The following is a 21,996-nucleotide window of genomic DNA, read 5'->3' as shown; positions in this document are numbered from 1 at the left end:
CTTGAGAATAGACTGAAACATATTGAGAGCATGATGCCATCCATTATCCCAAGGGAGAGAGCCAATAGAGCTTGAGGCCTCCCTAAGGGAAGCAGACCAATAGAGCTTGAGGTCTGCCAGAGAGTATTGAGCTGTTGGAAGCCTTGAATAGGCTGAAACACATCGAGGGCATGATGCCATCCATAATCCCAAGGGGTGGAGCCAATAGAGCTTGAGGCCTTCCTACATGAGTTAATTGAGATCATTGCTCATTTTTGTGCGGGTAGAGAATGTAAAAGAATCCATGACAATTTGATGGGTAAGTGGGTAGAGGACTTCTAGTAAGACTACAAAGAGACTGAGAGAGGATAATGGTTCACGCCACGCACCTAGGAAAGTAGGCAGGTTGTCATGCCAAGGGCTCAAAGGTAGGCAGGGTGAACGTTGCATGCTCTGGTAAGTCAACATGGCAAAGAAAGGGTACTAGTTCACGTCAAGCACCCAAGATAGTTGGCAGGGTGTCACGCCAAGTGCTAAAAAGGGTAGGTAGGGTGAGCGCTGCACGTTCTGGCCAGTTAATATTGAGAAGGACTTGGAAGCGTCTGATGACTTGAATGATGGTATGATGAGAGATTTGGTTTATTTCAATACCCAAAAGACAACCAACTAGAGTACCTTTTCATAATTACCTCACATAGTGGATGAGTCGTATATCTTTTCATCCCTTCACAAGTCAGTTGTCATAGTGACCTCACACAGTGGATGAGTTGTATCCCTTTTTCAGCTCTTTACCAATCAGTAGTTGTAGTTACCTCACACAATGAATGAGTCGTATACCTTTTTAGCTTTTTACAAGTCAGTAGTCATAGTTACCTCACACAGTGGATGAGTCATACAGAGTAGAGACTAACTATGTAGAGTATAGTCTTGTAGACAAGTAGTCAATGGCGAAGGTCACCAACAACAATAGTGGGAAGACTTCTTTCAGTACATTGACGAGGACGTCGATAGAGTGAGTGGGGGAGTGTTAGGGGTTGACAGTGTGATATGGGTTAGATGAAGAGGAGAGATGGTGTCACCTATATTTTCCAGGGATTTTTATACTGGATGTCGAATTACTCGGATGATGACTTGTATGGTTGTCTTATTGATAAAAATAAAACAAATAGTTCCACTTATCATTGAGCATGAATGTTGCTTGCCTTCATGATTCAATATTGTTGGAACTAATATTTCATGATTACGAATGGCTTTCGAAACCTATCTGGTGCTCATGACTGTAGTTTTGAATGTGTAGTTGTTGGCTGACCTTGTTGAGGGAGAGCCTCGACGAGTGCCGCGCGGCCCCTTAATTGAGTTTAACTTGGGGGTCCGTGACACAGGGCCTTTCTTCCATCATCATCTCATTAGAGGAGGTGGAGATAGCATGCGAAGGAGCTTTGTGATTTTTTATTCACCAAAACTCCATCTCCTTGGGTGAAATCTCTTATGTCATCAAGCCACCTTTAATTGGCTCAGTTAAGAGCAAATGGATTTGGTTGTTTTGTTTCTCTAAAGAAGAATAAGGGGACCATCCAAATGATTTGTGAGCCAGGCTGTAAGGAAGCCTCAAGGTGGAAGAACATTCTTGAAATGTTGGAGGGGTGCATAAACGCAAGCAAAACTAGCTAAAACAGACAGAAATAAATGAGGAAAAGAAGGTTTAAGATGAGAGAAGCTAGATGCATGGATTGGGGTTGTGTCTTATGGGTTAGAATCGCCGTATTTGACTAGTGTTTGAACCATTGGTGAACAATTTTCAGCCGTTCAGGGTTCCTTGGTGGTGGTGGAGTTCTTCCAACGAATGGAGGAAATGATGGCAACATCACAATTTTGGTTGGTATATTCACCAAAAATAAAAAAATAAAACAAATCAAGGTATGATGCCAGCAGATCATGCTAATTAAGGGGAATTTTTAGAAGTAGTGGAGGAACCGTAGCAAAATAGCATAAGAGCCCAATGAGAGCTTGGCTTAGTGATGGGAAAGTTTTCATGGGGTGTCAGCTCAGTTATCATGGTAAGGCCCATATCTTATTTAATAATAAGATCAGGCTAGAGTCAATAAGTAAAGGGCCTAATTCATTCAGCTTGAACATGAGGCCTTAATAAGCTATGGCCCACTTGAGAAGCTCTCAGCCTATGGGGGCTTTTGCAGGTAGGCCACTGATAATTCCTTTAGATACAAGTTCCCATGGGTCTATAGAAGGGGAACCTTGATGCAATGGTGTAGTTGTCGCTGTGTGACCTGGATAGAGGTCACGGGTTAGAGGCATGGAAACAACCTCTTGCAAAAAATGCATGGTAAGTCTGTGTTCTGTAGACCCATTGTGATCTGACCCTTCCCCGGACTCTGCATATGCAGGAGCTTTGTGCACCAGCTGCTTTTTTTTTTTTTCCAGGGGTCCATGGAAAATATAAGAGAATCCTCTCTTTCACTGGAACTCATTAGCAGTGGGCAGGGCACTTACAGAATTGTTTTGTTCAGGGAATTGGGAAATCAGAGACGAGAGTTATGGCGGCAAAGAGAGCGATGAAGATGGCAAAAATGGAGAAGCTTTGTTGGACCAGACTGGTGTTACATCGCCTTTCAGAGCTTCACGCAAGGGCAATGGAAATAGTGATGGTAGGGGATGAAGAGACAAAGAGGAAAGGGAAGGAGGGTAGCGGAAATAGTGATGGTAGAGGATGAAAAGACGAAGAGCATAGGGAAGGAGGTCCTAATTTGTAATCAATTTTAACCTCTATCCCTAAAAGAAATTGATGAGGTAAACGAAATCATAACAATCTTACGATTCTAAGGAGGAGGGGTTGTTATTGGATCATTTGCGACATACAAATATTTCCAGCTTTGTAGATGGGGAGTCTTTGCAATAGGATGTCTGATGTCAAGTGGATTTTAAGGAGGTGGAGAAGGGTGGGTTTGGACTCAAATTTGAATCCTCAAAGCAGCGAATTGTTGGTTTTAAAGCTGTAAAGGAAGCTTAAGCTTGGAATCTAGATGAACATAGTCAGCTTCATGTGGGTTTAATTTTAGTGCACAAGGTCTTAAATTTCGATTTTGATTAAAATTTCTAAGCTCCAAAAGTACGGAAATTTTGATTTTGATGTCAATTTCAATTTCGATTTGAAAAAATGATGAAAATTAGTAGTAAAGCATGGAATTATTTTTATGAAACTTTACAAATGGTTAATACTACGTAACAATGTAAGTTTTAGGACTAACATATTTCAAATTAAATACATCTATGTCATGTATGAGGTGCAATAGTTGTAATATAATATGCGTTTTAAATATATTCATAGCATAAAGTGTGTTAAACATATTTGTAATATAATATGTGTATTAAACGTGTTAGGCTAAGAGAAATGAAATTCATAAATCAATTAAATAATATTTATTAAAAAAAACAAAGATAAATTATATATGAATGATTAAATAAAATGTTGCTGAAAGTTTAATTTTTCATGTAATTTCAAAAGCCCTTGTAATAATCTTTTGTTTTAGAAAAAAAGAGATAAATTAAGAGAGAAATTTCACATTGTGTCTAAATCTTACATTTGATTTCTAAGGAAATTTCATTCTATAGTTAAAATTTTGACAAGTCTTAATAAAATTTTGGCATTTTGATGAATTTTAGATGAACCTTTGAAAATTTGACAAAAATTATGTAAGATGGAAATCGATTGCCATTTCAATTTCGGGGGCGATGAAAAGAAAAAAATTTGATGGAAATTTTGATAATTTCGAGAAAATTAAGACTGAGTGCATCTATTTCAATTGTCTCACATTCAATATTGAGCCTTGTATGAATGAAGCTCACAATATAGTAATGAATCTCTTGGGGCCTACTTGATAAATGTTGCCAATTTTGAAGGTATTATTCCCACTCCTAAGCATTTTATTACTTCTTTTAAATCTTATTTGTGACATAGGGAGTCAATCGAAAGGGCGAATTCCATATTGTGGATCTTCTACGTGATGAGAGGGGCAACTGGGAGGCTCAAAACCTTCTTGATCGTCCAGTTAGTTGGGAGAAGCTTAGGAGACCTAAGTTTAAAGGGTTTGGGCCTTTTGAATTTGGTGTGTGAAAACATCTCGCTAATTGGCCCTTGGGGGTTGATTTCTTATGGCACATGGTTACTAGAAGCAAGTATGGATTCCACAAGAACTATTGTGGTACTAGGGGTAATGGTAATGATAATGTTTCTTATGCTAGTCCTAGAAAATTTATTTCTTAGGTTGCTCATTTCTTCTATTCTCTTACCTATTTTCGTTTTGGGAATGGGATTCATATTCAGTTTTTTGAAGATGTTTGGGTGGATGAGGTTTCATTGGAATCTTTGTTCCTTTATATTTTCATATTGTCTCTCTTGCATAATGGCTCAATCATTGCTTTTTATTCTTTTGAGGGGGGCTCTCTTTCTTGAGATTTTCATTTTTATTTTTTCAGAAAGAGAGATTGAGGATATGATTATGTTTTTGCGAGTGCCAGAATATTTTGTTCCTCAAATGGGTAGTGCTTTGAGGAGACTTTGGTGCTGTCACAGACTTTTGATGTTTGCTTCTTGTTGCGGTGTTGACGCTTTGGGTGGAGTAAGAGGGGAATAGTTAAATGGAGATGTGCAGTTTTTGGCATTTTGGACCTTGTGGACTGAAAGGAAAGTGGGGATCTTCAATGCAAAACAAATCCCTTGCATTTTATTTGGATAGAGTTACTTCCCTAGCTTCTTATGGACTTATTTTTTAGGTTTCTTTCAAGGAATTCTGTTGTTGGATCTTCAGTGGGATTGGAAAGGGGCTCTGAAGTAATTGATTTTGTTTCTTTGCTTTGGTTGTTTTTAGGATCTGTTATTTTCTCCTATCTATATCAATGAATCTTTTTCTATATATATAAAAAATTGACTTACTAGGCTAATTTGTCGATGGTTCCATAGAAAACCATGATTTAATAACATGTGGGCCTTGCTGTAGGACTACCAAGTTGCAAGATTTTGGTTATATACAAGAATCAAAATGCCATCAAGAATTTAAAAGGTTTGGGAGAGTTCTAGGTTGTGTTTAAGGTGGATGGTCTATGATATTATGACCTTAGACTATATGCAAATGAAGAAGGATCCTTGTAGCTCACTTGATGTACTTAGGTTAAGGATATCTTGATATTTTGGTTGAAATCTTTGATGATTGATGAGAGGGAGATTTTATTTCTTCATAAAAGAAAACCAAATGAACCAGAATTTTAAAACCCCTATCCCCATGAGGAATGATAGGTTGGCATAGTCTCATTTGGGTTTCTTTTGTTTGGTCTGTTGAAAGAGTTGATTGTAGAGATTGAACCTTTTTATGATGATTGGATTGAACACAGCCTTTGTCGGTTGTTTTGAACACAGCGTTTGTTGGTTGTGGAATTAATGTTTCTCGAGTTTTGAGTTTAAATGATCTTAAGTTAAGGTTTGATTTATATTTGGGTCATATTTACCAGAAAAAAGCTGACATTGTGAACTATGCATTGATATGAACGTTCGAAACATGGCACATTCCAGAATATTAAATCCAGTGATCCAGAATTTTAATTCAATATTTTCCACGACATTTTATTACTGAAAATGGAGATTTATTGGGTTATAATTTAATTTGCAGTCCTCAATAATCTATTTTTTCAGAAGAAAATCTCTTATAGGCTTTGAAGCACCTCAACATCATCTCCAGAATATACAAGTGCACTACACATTTTTTCACCAATATATTTATGAAAGTATACCCCCAGCTTACTGCATTTAGAGTATGCACCACACTGCGATCTCATCCCACTGCACAAACTGTTACATGTTACATGTTTAAGGTAACATTGCTCTGGGTTAATCTTATAGCTCGAACAAATATGGAGGCTTGAAAGGGAGCTGTTCGTGGAACTTGCTCATGTTTACTTAGTGTTCTTTCTTCAAATAGGATAGGGAGTAAAGACAGTACCCCTTTTTTCTTGGCTAGCCTTAGTGGGAGAGGCTGTATTTAGGTTTTGGGGCGGAGTGTAGGGTGCCTGGCTAGTTGTTTCTTGATGTTGTTTTTCCTTAGGTTTTCTTTTTGTGTGTACATTTTGTCTACACATTCCAAAGGCTCACCTCTACTAGGGTGATCTTCGAATTGCATCGACATGAATAGAGAAGTTGAATTTTGAAATTGGTATTTGAGGGATGATATATGGGTAAAAAATATGTCAATGGAGTCGCCACTAACTTATTTTGTTATAGGTGAGGTTAGAACATCTATTTAATTACTAGCCATTATTTTGGTCAACTAGCTATCTTGAGGTCCAAATAACCGATGGTCGAAGGTCTATGAACCAAAGTCTAACTTCGTGAGTACATTTATGCGAGGGAAAGATACTAACACCTCCTATGCACTTTGCATTCCCACGGTATCCTGATTTAGAATGCAAGGCCTTCCTCACCTCAAGAAAACCAATAAGGAGTGCTATTGCGCCCCCGTATGACATCCATCATCGGATTCATTAAAATACTCTAGGATTTCTTTAAATACAATTGAGATACAACTATACAAGAAAATATTCACATAGGAAATAAGATATGTAAAGTAAGTAAATTATCTCATGTAAATTAACTTACCTAAGCATTCCAAAGAAGCCTCAAAGGCAAGTATTGCTAGAATTGAAAATCAAATATTACCTGAAGTAAAGAAGATAAATCAAAATTTTTAAAATAAAAAAAAAAGTCATCTAAAGAAATAAAGAACTTACCTAAGGTAGATAATTCTACCTTTCTAAATTAAGAAAGCAAAAAAAGTCCAAGCTTAATGTACAAGGAAATTGATTTTTTTTTTTCATTTTTCTTTTTTTTTTCATTTTTTATTTTTATTTTTTTCTGATTTTTGCCAAGGTTGGAAATCCTAATTTAAGAAAAGAAGGCCCTCAAAACTCTAAAAAACCTAGGAAAATAACCTAGAAATTTTAAATACCCTTCCTACAATTTTATGAATGTTTGGAATTTTAAATTATTAAAAAGCAATTAGAGTAGTTATGATTTTTATGACTTTTAAAATAATGAAAATAAGGAAACCAAGATCTATATCAAGTTACTATAATATAAAAGATACTACGTAAAGTTAAAATACAATTTTCCTAAATTTTAAGATTCTAATCTTACTAAAATAAGAAAGAAAGAAAGAAAATAAATATACCAAATCAACTCTTTATGTATGAAAGGAAACCTTTCCTTCTTGATTTTTAATTTCTTTTATTGGTCAAATAGAAAACCCTAATAGGTTAAAAACATAAAAGAAAACCCTAGAATATGAAAATCAACCATATAATTTCTAGGAATATTTTCTTCAATTTTCTTTTTATTTTAAATTTTTTATAAAAAAAATAATGCACAAAAAAGCATAATAATGATAATAATAGAAAATAAAAATTTTTAGCTAATTTTTGGATTTTTACAATTTTTTATTTAAAAAATATTTATAAAGTAATAAATAATAAAAAATAAGAAAAATAATTTTTAAAAAATTAATCGAGCTGAGTTTGTTCTCCTTTTTTCAAAACCCTAACATGAATCGACTTAGGTCACATTCATGAACATCAAGTAACCACATACTTGCTCTCAATGGCTTATTTTTTGTGAACATTCTTTAAAAGATTGGAACTTTCACACCGCATATGTAGTAAAAATTAAATCTTTGCTTCATACATGAAGAACATCATAAAAAATTTTAACTTTGGCATGTAATGAAAAGGATTTTTCCAACCATTCACCTATGCATACCATTAATCTCAAACCCAAGTTTGTGAAATCATGTAAAGGTGTATGAAGATAGTAGATTTACCTTATTCTTCTTTAAGATTTTGGATCTTCGAAAGCCTTGAGCAAGCTTTGGTCTTTTTCTCAACTATTCCTTCTTCAAGCTTTAAACTCTCTCTCTTTAATGGAGTCTTCTTTGCTTTCCTTCTCTTTCTATCTTCTCTTGCTCCCAAGCTGTCCCCTTGGAGTCTCTACTTCAACTGAATGTAAAACCCCTTTTTGTGATTCAACATATGTGTCCTCCCCCCCTTGTTTTTACTGTATGTTTCCCCCTTTTGCAAGGGCTATAGCTTCCTTCTTATAAAGAAGTAAGGGAGCTTGCACTAACCTCAAAATTCCAAAAATTCCCTTTTAAAACAAGGGAAACCCTTCCTTGTCCTAAATGAGCATTTGGCAACAAAAATTAGCTCTTCCAAGGCTAGAAGCTTATCCTTATATAGGATAACTCCCAATTAAAGCCCAATTAAGGCTTAAAAAGTGCAATTAAAGACCCAAATTCAAATTTACCAAGAATAGTCTAGGGCAAGAGGAGAGAGATTTCAATTAGCCTCTCCTATTCTCCAATTAATTTCAATCTGGACAAAATTAGGTATCTACACATTTCTCTTTTTTTTTAAATTTTTTATTCTTACTTCTTTCAATGAATTGTAGGGTTCATATAGTGAGGAAAAAAAGCATAAAAGCTTAATTTATCAAAAGGTGGAGTGTTAGACTGAGCTAATAGAGAGATAGAGAGAAAAAAGAAATAATAAAAACTTAATTTATCAAAGGGGAGAGTCTTAAACTGAGCTAAATGCAGAAAAAGATGACAAAAGGAATCATGTAGTTGATCTCAAATAGTTTGGATGAAGGCCTAATTGTAGTATTGTTGTTGTTTGAAAGAGTTTCTCTTGCTGGGTCAGAATGTCTCAACATGATAGAATGCCCAATTCTTTGGAGAAATGTATTCTCAAAGGCTTCAAGTTGCAACAAATTCTATGAGTGCTGTTCTGAGGGCATTTGCTCTCTAGCTACGAGGGGTGTAATGTTATTGCCACCAAAACATCTTCGTGTTTAATCTATCATGTGCCATATATAATTTTGGGAGTCCTATTCATTACTTAATTTTCTCTCCATTCCTGCTCCTTTTTTATTTTGTGCTGGTGCAGTAACTTATCAGATGCCATCAAGTTCAAGATCATATAGCCTTGGAGACAAGCTAAAAAATATTTGTCTTAATTAACAGGGTTGTGAAGAGGTTTTCTGAAGCAAGAGTGGTGACGTCCATTTCCATGTCTTTTTTTTTCAGTGCATGAGTGTAAAATTTGAAATTAATGAAACCTGCTTGATGGATGTGTCTTTATGAGGATTGTTTTCATATGAAACTTTCAGAGTTGCTATAGGGCTTTCCTGAATCGATGCTTTGACTGTGGCTGGGTTGTCTCTAATTCAAGATATTTGCAGGTTGGACTGGCTAACATTCTAGACATCTTCTATGAAGATGTATACACACTGCCTGATAAAGAATTCTCATGTGACATGGTTGCAAAATTTACCAACTTTTCTAAGGGCAAGGTACTCGAGAGGTTCAAGGTGCCGTGCTTTATCTACTTTCACATTTAGATAAGTTGATGACTTGATGGTGTTACCTCTGGCAATGCTTGAAAAATTTGGAAATGAATTTGAGTGGGAGGAAATTTATGCACTTAATTGAGAACAAAGAAGCATACATTGGCAAATGTTTCCTAAAATTGGGAAATCTCTTTGGTGCAACTACTCATAAATTTAAAGTCCCTTTTATTATTATTATTATTATTTTTTGGGGGGGGGGGGGGCGCTATGCAGGAAAACTGTTTTTCTTGAGTTTACTAAGTTTTGTTTTTTTCATTTTGTTTGTTACAGAGAAGCTCTTCCTTGTTGAAAATGCTGTCTGTCATCTTTGCAAGTGGAATTTTTCTCCTTGCCATCAATGTTCTGTGTCAACATTGTCTGCCTCATCTACACAGGGGAAGATCATCTCTCAGGGAACCTACTTTATTTGTATCATCAGAAATTGACTCTCCACGGTTTCAGTCTTTGGAGGCTACTGAGGTAGAGAACTAGACATGCAGTGATAATATTATATGTGCATACTATTTTGCATTTCCTTTAACGCATAACTTGCGTACATAAAATACACACTGGCAGTTGGTCAACAAATAGTGAGGGGCTGGTTTAGGAAGTCTTACTGGCACATGGGAAATGTTAGGGTAGGCTGTCATACAAGTTCTCAAAAGGAATTATGCTCATATGATTGGCAGTTTATCCTGCCTCTGTGCACACAGTGCCTGTTGAAATGTCAATTACTGTTTCACTCTAGGAGAAATTCTGATTCTTTTCACTCCTCTTTCATCAACTGTTTTTGCTCCTATTTCTGGGCATGAATCCCTTGTCAGTCAGTATAAGTCTGTTAACCTTGATTAATGTATTCTGCCTGCTTTTGTTAATGTCTCTATTGAAAAGGTTCGTTGTGCTAAAGAGAAATTGAAGGGAGGGTCATGAGCTTGGATCTGCTGGGCGTTGAGAGGGGCCGCTGGAACACCCAGGGGGTGTTGGTTAAAATCCAGTGTAAGTTGGTTAACCCTTCCTTTGAAAGCTATTGTGTCCTCCAGAACCTATGAGAGGAGAAAAGGAAGAGAGTGGAGAGAGAATTGCTTAAATTGGCCTCCTCAGTCAATTATGGAGGTAGGAATGGCCATAGAGGTGGAGCTAGTAAGGTGTCTAGATGAAGCTGTTGAGTTGGAATATTAGGGGGTTGGGTTGTTTGAGGAAACATTTTTGAAGATCAAGTAAATTATCTGTAAAGCTTCTGATATTGTCATGTTGCAAGTCTAAGTTAGAGCGTGTGGATGGGTATCCTGTTAGAAGTCTTTGGGATTCCAAGTTCAAGGATTGGGTGTTTCTAGCATCTTCTGGTTCTTTGGGTGCTATATTGATTATTTGGGATACTAGGTTTGCTTGCAAGTTGGATATTCTGCCTGGTTCCTTTTTGCGCTGTTTCTTTAGACAGTAAGGGTGAGGGATAGAGGTGGCTTACCTTGGTTTATGGTCCCAAATGTCCTTGATTGAGGGGGTTTTTATGGGATGAGCTTGCTTCTGTTTTTGTTTTGTGTTCTCATAATTAATGCTTTGCAGATGACTTTAATGCCATGAGATCCACTAATGAAAAATTGCAGGATTCTAGGATTACTTCTAGCATGTGAGGCTTTGATTCTTTATTAGGGATTGTGATCTTGGGAATATTCCTCTTGCTAATGCTCAGTTGACTTGATTTGTTGCTGGTAATATGCCAATACCTACTAGGATTGTTAGAATCTGGTTTTCTACATATTGGGAAGATGCCTTTCTTAACCTTACTCAAGTAGTGCTTCCTAGATTGATTTCTGATCATTGCCCCTTAGTACTTGAATCAAATCATACAAAGTGCAGCCCAACTCTGTTTCATTATGAACATGTGGTTGACACAGCATGATTTTTGGACATTAGCTAGAAAATGGTGGGGAGAGTGTAATGTGGAGGGATGGGAAAGCTTTTGCTTTAGAGGATTGAAGTTTTTGAAAGATAAACTTAGAATTTGGAACTTGGAGGCATAGTTGTCAAATTGAAATTTGAATCATGAATCGAAATTTCAATTTTAGGAATCGAGAATCGAGAATCGAATTAAATCGTAAGATTCGGTATAAATTTCTAAAATTAATTCTAAATGACATACATATATTGATATACAAACAAGAAAAATAGTAAAATATATTTAAAATTTGAGAACAAAAAAAATCATATTTCATTTGTATGCTTTCCTTTAACAAATGAGAAGTAAGAGAATGAGTCAGGAAATATTAATAAAAAAATTGAACTTAGTGTTGTTTAAAGAAAGGAATCAAGAAAAAAATAATTAAATTTTCAATTAAAAAATAATAATATCGCATGCGTATTCTTTCTCGGATTAAAAGGAAAAAAAATTAACCAAAAAATGATAATAATTGAACAAACTATTGAAAAACCAACTAAATATTAACAACACGACAAAACAAGAGTACCACCATAGCCGGTGAGTGTTCTGCTGCTTCTTCTCAATGGAAGAACACTCATACTCCTAGAGTGAAGAATGATTTTGTGAAGACAACATGAGACCTAAAATTCTCTTTTCTCCTCTTTTTTAGTACCAAACTAACATAGACAAGGAATGGTTAAGGTAATTGTGTAAAAATAAAAGCAATGAAAAGAGAAAGAAAATTTGTTTTGGAGGTTTAAAACTAGTTGGGCTTGTCAGGAAATGATAGGTCCAAAATCATGTGAAACGATAGATTCGGATCAAATTAGATTCACGAGGTGAATCGATAGATTCAGCAATGATTCAGTTGTGTTTAGATTCACTAGTACGATTCAAATTGATTTGGTGTAGAAGTGATTCGAATTGTATGAATCGAATCGTGAATCGTAAGATTCTGACAACTATGCTTGGAAGTTTTTGGCGATGTGCATTGTCGAAGAAGACATTTTCAGTAACTTGGTGCTATAGATTGGCTATATGAGGTGGTGCTATAGATTGGCTATACGAGGAGGGGCCTCTCTAATGAGACTTATAAGTGGGTAGAAGGGTTTATTTGTCTAATTAGTTTGAGCAGGTTTATTTGAGGGAAGGGTTTAACTGGTGGTAGAAGTCTAGATTGAATTAGGTTGAGGGGGGAGACTGTAGTACATGACTCTTTCATTGGGTGGCGAGTAGGGGAGACAGAGGAATTTTATAAAAGAATTTGAGGATGATAGGGGCATGATTAATAGGGACTCTCTTTGCTTTGCAAGTACTATTACTGATTTTTACAGGAATCCTTTCTTTTTTTTCAATGAGGTAAGGTTATGATTGAGGGATTGAATTGTTACCCTATTTCCATATAGAAAGCAGTGTGGATTGAGAGGCCTTTTAAGGAGGAAATTGAAAGTGTTGTATTTGATTTGGAAAGAGAGAGGGCTCTAGGCTGAATGGATTCACAATGGCTTTCTTCCTGTTTGGAGTTTTTTTAAAGGACGATCTTCTTAGAGCTTTTTTTCATGAGTTATCCACAGTGGGATTGTTGGTAGGATAATTCTGCTTCTTTTCCCTGGTGCATAAAAAGGATTTTGCCACTAGAGTCAAGGATTTTAGGCCAATTAGTATGGTGTTCAGTTTGTATGAGATCCTTGTCAAAGTGTTATCTAAGAGACTGCCTAGTGTCTTATTGGAAACTATTTCCCATAGTCAGAGTGCGTCTTCATGTGATAGACAGATTTTGGATGCAGCTCTGATAGCTAATGAGGTTTTTGAAAATGCTCTTAGAAGCAATAAGAGGAGTCTGGTTTTGAAAATGGTTTTGACAGATTTTAGATGCGGCTTCCGTTGCTAATAAGGTTGTTGAAGATGCTCTTAGAAGCAATAAGAGGGGCCTGGTTTTGAAAAAGCTTATGACTGTGTTAGCTGGGATTTCTTGGATAGATTGCTGGAGGGAAAAGGTGTTGGAGCTAGATGGAGAAATATGTTTCAGGGCTGCCTTTCATTGACTTCTCTATCATGGTAAACAGGTATGCTGAACCTTAGTTTAGCACCTCTAGGGGTCCAAGGCAGGGTGATCCTCTTTTTCCCTTCCTTTTTGCTATTGTGGTTGGCTATGAGTAGATTGATTGATAGAGGCTTGGTGAAAGGGACCAGGGGGGAGAGGAGATAGAAACTTACTCATATTGCCATTCTTCTCCACTGCCCCTGGACAAGGAACTTGTTCGGTTATATCCAAGGCAGGGTGATCCTTTTTTCCCCTTCCTTTTTGCTATTGTGGTTGGCTATGAGTAGAATGATTGATAGAGGCTTGGTGAAAAGGCACCAGGGGGATGAGATAGAAACTTACCCATATAGCCATTCTTATCCACTGCCCCTGGACAAGGAACTTGTTTGGTTCTATCCTTGAGTAGACAGCAGTCAGTTACAGAAAATTCAGTTGGAGGGGAGATTTGTGCTTGGAAAGGCATCAGAGCCACCAAGGAGAAGCAAAAGGCTTTGAACCTCATCCCTCTCACCATCTTTAGGTGTGCTTGGAAAGAAAGCAATAGGAGAGCCTTTAAAGATACAACTACTCTGCTTCAGATTTGCAAAGAGAAGTGGATTTTTGTTTCCAGCTGACTTAGTGGGCAGATTGTTAATGATCATAAAGTAATCCTTGCTTTTTGTGACACTCTACAGTGTGGTTTATGTTTTGTTCCACAGGTTGGCATCCCCTTGATGGCTTGCTAATATATATTTCTCTCTACTAATAAAAAAATGAAAAAATAAATAGACACTTACCCATATTGCATTTGCTATTTGTTGATGACATCATTCTCTTTCTTTCACAGGATATGGGTAGCTTTTCCAATATTTAATTATATTGCAAGCATTTGGAAAAAGTGTCAGGCCTAAGGATTAATTTCTGTAAGAGTGAATCTGTGGGTATTGGAATCAACCTGAGTCCTTTTTCTAGGTTAGCTGTTTGTGGGGTACTGAGTTGGCTTATCACTTATATAGTGACCCCTTAGGTGGTAGGCCTACTGCTAATTCTTTTTGGGACTTGGTTTTTGAGAGAGTTTCCAGAAGGTTGGATGGTTGGAAATGAGGCCTTTTCATTCTTGGGGGCTGCATTACTTTTATTCATGCCTTCCTTTCTTCTACCACATTGTACTGCATGTCCCTTTTCAAAATTCTTATGAGTGACGACTTCTTGTGTCACGAGTTGGTTGAGTGTGGTAGAGATCATCTTGTTAGCTGGGCAACTGTGAAAGGAGGGAGGTCTGGATCTAGGTAATTTGGTGTCCAAAAACATTTTCTTGGTGGGGGATACTGCTTGTGGTGTTTCCCTTTACAACTTGACTCTCTTAGGCACATGGTAATTTGCAATAATTCAAAACGGATGGGATGGTAAAGTTGGGGTTAATATCACCGGTTTGTTTTCTTGGAAGTTTATGCCTTAGATTTATTATTCTTTTCTTTCCTCTCATGTTCGGTAAAGCGTTGGTAACGGGGAGAAAATCTGTTTCTCAGGAGGATCATTGATTAGGGGAGGCTCCTTTGGCTAATACGTATCTTTGTCTCTGTTTATCTTCTCTTCATGATTCCCTATCTCAACAGCGAGCTTGCTCTTTTGCTCTATGTGGGTCATTTCTACCCCAATTAGGGAGTGACAGGCAGGTTTGGCGTTCAGTTCTTCTCTGGAATTTTCTCATAAATCCTTCTTTTCTTATTGGACTCATGCTCCTAATGCTACTTCCTTTAACCCCTCACTCTTTCATTTGGAAAGTCAATGTCCCTTTTAAAGGTTAAGGGCCTTTTGTGGTCAGCGATCTTGGAAAATAATACCAATGATTTGCTTCAGAAAGAGAGACCTAACAAGTTTTTCTTGCCTGATTTGTGTGCTCTCTATTTAGGACTGGAAATACCTGTTTGCATTTGTTTTTACTTTTTTCATTCTTTTGGACCCTCTGGAGTAAATTGTTTGGCATTTTTTGGAGAGCGTTGGGTGTCTCTTCCTCCTTGGAGGCGTTTTAAATTCTTGGTTAAGGGGTTTGGAAAGGGGAAGAAAGAGAGGTTTAAATCTTAATGGCAGTGCTTGATTTTGGCTATCTTCAGGTGTATTTGATTGGAGAAAAATTCCAGAATTTTAAGGACTTTGATATTTTTAACTTTGGAATTGATTGGTTTTTCTTGTGTTGCTGTGGGTTTCAGCAAATGGGAATGGGTTGCTTTGCTTGAGTAGATCTGTTTTGTAATCTTTGTTTTCGGGTGTTCTAGTTTGTTCTTTTTTCTGTTGTTTTAGGAGGATTATTTTATCCTCCCTATTGTTCTCCTTTATTCTTGTTTTACTCTTTTCTTCTTGTCTCTAATAAATTTCTTTGTTTATCCAAAAAAAGAAAAACAAAAATACTGAAGAGGTGCTGAAGGATAAGTTAGCCTATTGCTATACATGTCAGATATGAAAACTTGTTTAGTCGACTATTTCATGGAGTCTTTTGCAGGGTTTCTTGGCAGGTCTAGCATAACTTATTTTCTGCTTACCGTGTAGTTACCCTACTTTTGATGTGCTCTTTCGTCAATGATCACTAATCCTAAATGAACATTGACTATTTTAGTTTTCAAACCACAGGAAAATAACTGCATTTTTTGTTTTCTTACTTTGAACAACCTCTTGGTGAAATATGGAGTATTTTTACTTGGATTCTTCCTTCTTGGGAAGTTGAAGTTGAAGATTCGTGCATTCGATTGACAGAATTTAACTGATTCTTGTTATGCCTGTATTGCATTTCATGCAATTGGGTATTTGGGTTGATTAGTAAGAAAAATAAGTGTGCACTCTGCATATGAGGCTGTCTTGCTTGGACTAAACTTGTTTGCAATCCCTTTGGTATGCATTGTTGTGATTGATTGATATTGCTAGTGTCACAGGGTGGCAGAATTCCCCATGACCAAAAGAATCACCTTTACCTTGATTTGCTAAATATTTGAGGGAAGCACGCCCGTGCGCCGATAAGGCTACATCAAGTCTCGTCCCACTCATCCAAATACATGAAAACACTAAGGATCCAGTCGTATTGTTGGCATGACAGCCCTTGTCTTACTAGGATGGTTGCTAAGGAGTCATGGTTCAAACATAAGGGTGTTGTACTAACATCCCACAAGCACTGAGGGTGACTTGCCTCCCCAGCACAATCCTTGGGTGAGCGTACCTGCCAGCAAACATCCATAAGCCAGAGTTGGTGGTAGCGGCATCCTGCACTACATAGGCACACAAAGGTGTATCTTTTGGTGGCCCAATTAGTTTAAGACAGCGCCACCCTAGTGTAAACCCAAGGGCTACCCATCCGAACCTTTATGTCAAGAGTTACATGCAACGTCATAGTCCGTAGTGTAGTGGGGCTTCCAATGCCTCACAAAAGCCCAAGACACCCGTCAAGGATGTTAATAGCCTGCCTACAAGTGTGCCTTAGGGTGCTTACTTAGTTCCCTTTAGGATGTTCAAAAAGTGATCCCCACCCCAGAAATAAAGAAGCTTTCCATACCATTCTCGCTCTTAATCTTAGCATGAGGAACCATCCATAGGTCTCAAGCACTACTCTCAAGAATCATACGACTCTTATTACCAACAATACCACTTGGGTATCCGTCCGATTTCTCTATAGACATAGACTCACAGTAGACTCATAGCAATACTCAAAATGCATCTATGACATCTCCTAATTGAATCCATGTTTTACAAGAGTTTTTTTGACACATTTGTATGCTCTTGTGCCCCTCCAAGGCCGCCTTACAGCTTTCTGGCTCATCAAGGATGTAAGAATGTGAGGCTGTGACACTTAGCCTTTGTAAATTGTGTAGAAGAGACAATTAGCATTACCATGATATATGTTATTTTAATTTATGATGTGTGTGACTTAATTAAGCTTTGATTTGTTGTAGAAAATAAAAATTGGCATAAAATTTGACACTTGTCACTTGACCTGCTGCAAAAATCTTGCACCACCAGCACACTTATGTTTTGCATGTGAGCTCATGCCCAAATAGTGTTTTGGAAGCCATTAATTTTCTTTTGTAGCTTTCATGGAAGTCTCATTTGTTCGTTTTGTGTGGTACTCTAATGCTTGGATCTTCTTACAAATGTAGTTGGAAGTGTTTTGTGTTTCAATTGTCAAAAAGATCAAGGATGCTTTAGGTTGGCCTGGTGATATAAGGACAGACATAAATGTTGGTGCGTGGATTGGGGAAGTCCCCATTTACTTGAGGGTGAGTGAAAGCGGCTTTTGCAGTGAAGACATTTTAACTGGTTCCACTTCATTAGAGAAAAGTAAAGCAGACATGAAAGCAACTGCACAGGATATTGCTAGTTATCAGGTACTTTTATTTTTCTGCCATTTTTTCTTCGATGCAATCTTTGGTTGATGTGAACCTCTAAACTTTTATATGTGACTGTTATTCCTATATGTTTTGGCATAATGTTTGGTTTAACACAGTTGTGATTATATGCTGCTCCTTTCGTTGATAATCATGCTTGCACAAGAGTTCTCGTTGTTACAGAAAAGGGGGAAATCACATTGTTAATTGGCTTGCTTCCTTTCCTTGTCACAACAGGTGGTTTTGTCAACTAATGGTAGGATAGTGGGATTCCAGCCAACAAGCCGAGTAGCTGTTAATCACTGGGCAGCTAATCCCTTATCAAAGGAGCTATATGGTGGGAGAAAGCTTTCTCCTGGTAAGAATCATATGTTTTAATTAGAGGTTGTGTTGGTATTGCTTGTTGGGTTCACTTTTTCATTTATTTATTTATTTTGAGGTGGTTTAGGTTTTATAGAAACTGGTCTCAAAACCCAATGTCCAAAGGAGGTTATCGTAATAGAGTTGTTGATTTCGATAAATCCCGATGCACGCTTTGCACTGGCTCGGCCTGCCCAATGATTGCTGTTCGGTGATACGGTGAAAACTAGTTCATGCTGTTGAGAGGTTTGAAACTAACAAAGCTAAGTTAAATTTAGATTATATCCTACCACAGAGTTCTCCTCTGTGAATCCCTAAACTTGCCTTTTCTTTTGTTCCCTCTAGCTTTGACATTCCGTTATTTAAAACTCCCAAACAGATTGTTGAAACTTTCTCCAAGTCTTACATATGAAAATTTTGGTTTTTGAAATGTGTATAGAGGATGTTAAATACATTTGTTGTGACATATTCAACAAAATTTATTTATTTTCATCTCTCATTACCAACTTTACATCTAGTGCATATTGTGTTGCTAGTTCTGATTGGTCTAAACTGGTGTGTTTTTGTTGAATGGTTTTAATTGTGGATATTGTCAGTGATGCAAATATGTTAGTTCTCTAGGAATATGGGTCAAGAAATATAATGATGAGAATTAGGTGGCTTCTGGCACAACTATCTGAAGATGGGAAGTACTTCTGGTGGTGTTTGCTGTTAACACACTTGTTTTAGTTGGTATATATGCATGAAAATGTCATTTAGAATGCAGCCAAAGGGAGTGCCTGCTTCTTTTAGATAGCTTGCCTTGCCACTTGGATCTTCAACTGTCTATGATTAATGAAACACATGGACTAGTGTTTATTCCTTAGAATAGACATTCATTGAGCCAAATGCAACTTTAGTTATGGTGTGGAAGTGTTTATTTTTGTCACTGAATTCACTTTATAAAGGTGTCTTTGATATAAAATGAATGAAAGAACACAATTTAAACCTATTCTTGAATGAGCTTGCCAAAGAAAAGTGTGATTTTGGATTAAATTGAAATGAAATTGAAAGCCAAAAACAAGGGATGATTCACCTGGGTGTCAACAGTATTCTTCTTCTTGTGCTTACCTTATGTTTTTGGTCTTTGTTTGCCCATAAGATAGGGATCTGGGGTAGTGCTTTTGGATAATCATTTACAGTGAACAAAATAATAGAATCATCAATAGCTGAACTCTACTAGAATCCTACTGTTAAAGGCTACAAAGTTGAAGTTGTTAAGCTGGTTGGATGGATCTCTTTTTATAAGCCCTTTTCTTTTATCAGAGTTACACTGTTGGGCGTTTGATTTTTTGATTTATTTGATTAATGTGTAGAAGTTTGACAAGGATTTAGTTTACTGTTATTATAATCTTGATGTGCCATTCCTTGTATTGCTACGATGGCTGCGTTGGTTACATCATGAATTCATGTTCTTTTTGATTTTGTGCATATATGTTTGGTATTTATGCTTTCCTCTTTATATGAATTTTGAACTGCTGTGGATTTGATTTCCTACTCAAGACGAGGATAAGTACTAATGAATTGGGTAGTGTTTGGGAGCATGAATTTCGAGTTTTGAATTTAGATTTGTGCGGGTTTAGAAATTTAATACAATTTATACTGTGTTTGTTCAAATTTTCATAAATTCACATTTAAAATTCAAGATTCATGCTCTCAAATACAAGATTGCTAACAACATAACAAAAACTAGGAGAGAAAAAAAATTGGTGCATCTTTAGCCACTGCTAGCTTATAAAAAAAAATTAACTAGCCTTATACTTTGAACAACAATCTAAGGTTAGTTTTGGTTTGCGGAATGTCTATTCTCAAGAATAGATTAGTGTTAATAGATTTGTTTTAATTATTTATACAAGAAATTGTATTGTTATTATAAAATAGATCACAATGTGAAACTTTTTATAAGTCTATAGTATGAAATATATAATGAATAATTATTTCAAATTTTGCCATGGGGTTGTCTCATTTATTCCTTTGACATTACATCTTGAATGAAATGATTAGGAATATATAAGGAATAGTTATTCCCTAAAGTCTTAAAATTTAAATTATATATTTTTAATCTTATTTCAAAAGTATGTATTTTGTCAAACTAAATAAGTCTTAATACATTCATTACACTTTTTTTTTATCCTAAAAACAAATAAAGCTCTTATTTATAAATACAAAGAGCTTGTCTTGATTGTCTCCTTTATCGCAAGGATAGAATCCTTTTTGGAGTGGATAATAATTTGATGGTCCAAATGCACAGGTGAAATTGATGGTTAGAAAATTGGAATCCAAAATTAAGATAGGCATTCACACACAGTCGGTCCCAAACCCGGGTTAAGGAGGAGGGTTGCGTTAGGTAGCTAATAGCTAACGTAAAATTTATCAAATCACTATGATATGAATCCTTATCGAATATTTGCTGGGGTGTCCTTAACGAGTGACGCGTTGCACTTGAACCACCTAGGTGGCGAAAAGTAAGCGAGGGTGGGCTAGGTCGTCACTCAAGTACGCTGTCAAATATATGAGGGTTCCTGCATCATTTTGGACGTGGGCAGGTAAAGATGTTAGTTCAGGAAATTAGGATTATGTTAGCAACTTGGAATATAGGGACACTTACGGGTAAAAACATGAAAATTGTAGATACAATGATTAGAAGAAGAATTAATATAATATGCCTTTAAGAAACTAAGTGGGTGGGGGAGAAAGCTAAAGAATTCGATAAATCAGGATTTAAACTTTGGTACACTGGAAAAGAAAAATATAAGAATAGAGTAGACATTATTATAAACAAAAACTTAAAAGATAGCGTTGTGGTTGTAAGTAGAGTAAGAGATAGAATTATAAAAAATCAAGATGGTATTAGGATAAAAAATAATAAATATCATCAGTGCTTATGCTCCTTAAGTTGGCTTAGCAGGAAATCTTAAGAGATAATTTTGGAAAGATATGGATATTATTATATAAGGCATATTAGGGATTGAAAAAATATTTATAGGAAGAAATCTGAATGGACACATTGGAAGAGATAATAAAAATTATGAGAGGATACATAGAGGATATGAATATGGAGACAAAAATGAGTCTGGGGAGATGACCTTAGACTTTGCTGTGTCATATGATTTTAGTATAATGAATACTTGCTTTAAGAAGAGAGAAGAACACTTAATAACCTTTAAAAGTGGACAAAATAGAAGTCAAATAAATTTTTTTTTTTTTTAATTAGGAGGGTATATTGTTTATCATGCAAGAATTGTAAAGTTATTCGAGGTGAAAGTCTAATCACACAATATAGAGTTTTAGTGTTAGATATATGTATTAAAAAATGGAAGAAAAAAGATAAAATAAATCAGTGTAGGAGAACTAGATGGTGGAACCTAAAAAGAGAAAATATAATAAAATTTAAAGATAAAATGATCAAAGATGGGGATTGAATCTTAGAGGATGAGATAGATACAAATACTCTTTGGAATAGATTAGTTAGCTTTATTAAAAAGATAGTAAAAGAGATTTTAGGTGAATCAAGGGGAAGATTCTCGAATAGTAAAGAGAGTTGGTGGCAAAACGTGGCAAAAATGTAAAAATAGAGATAATTTTGAAAAATATAAGGAGGCAAGAAAAATGCAAAAAAGGCCGTTAGTGAAGTTAAATATAGATCATTTAATAATTTGTATGATAGATTAGGTACAAAAGAAGGGGAAAAAGATATATTTAAACTTTTTAAATTTAGAGAAAGGAAGAGCGAGAACTTAGGAAATGTAAAATGTATAAAAAGTAAGGATGATATTGTCTTGGTTAAGGACAAAAAAATTAAAGAAAGATGGCGAAGTTACTTTAGTATGTTGTTTAACGAAAACCAAATAAAAGACTTAAACTT

General features: G+C 36.1%; 1 protein-coding gene across 7 annotated transcripts in view; it reads left to right on the top strand.

The window, feature by feature from the left end:
• LOC131145057 (uncharacterized) overlaps positions 1–18,603 on the top strand; it is a 30,469-nt gene extending 11,866 nt beyond the window's left edge. For 2 of the 7 annotated variants that reach the window (XM_058094099.1, XM_058094100.1), the window contains exons 4-8: positions 9,275–9,385; positions 9,713–9,901; positions 17,505–17,732; positions 17,970–18,090; positions 18,181–18,603. In XM_058094099.1, the coding sequence (XP_057950082.1) occupies positions 9,275–9,385; positions 9,713–9,901; positions 17,505–17,732; positions 17,970–18,090; positions 18,181–18,293 (762 nt within the window). In that variant the 3' untranslated portion in view covers positions 18,294–18,603. Of the gene's footprint in view, positions 1–9,274; positions 9,404–9,712; positions 9,902–17,504; positions 17,733–17,969; positions 18,091–18,180 lie in introns of all 7 variants that reach the window. The other 5 variants (XM_058094098.1, XM_058094097.1, XM_058094103.1 and 2 more) reach the window with 4 other exon arrangements.
• The last annotated feature ends 3,393 nt before the right edge of the window (positions 18,604–21,996 follow it).

Source organism: Malania oleifera, chromosome 12 (genome assembly GCF_029873635.1).
Source record: "Malania oleifera isolate guangnan ecotype guangnan chromosome 12, ASM2987363v1, whole genome shotgun sequence".
NCBI lineage: Eukaryota > Viridiplantae > Streptophyta > Magnoliopsida > Santalales > Ximeniaceae > Malania > Malania oleifera.
This window is presented reverse-complemented; position numbering and strand designations above follow the sequence as displayed.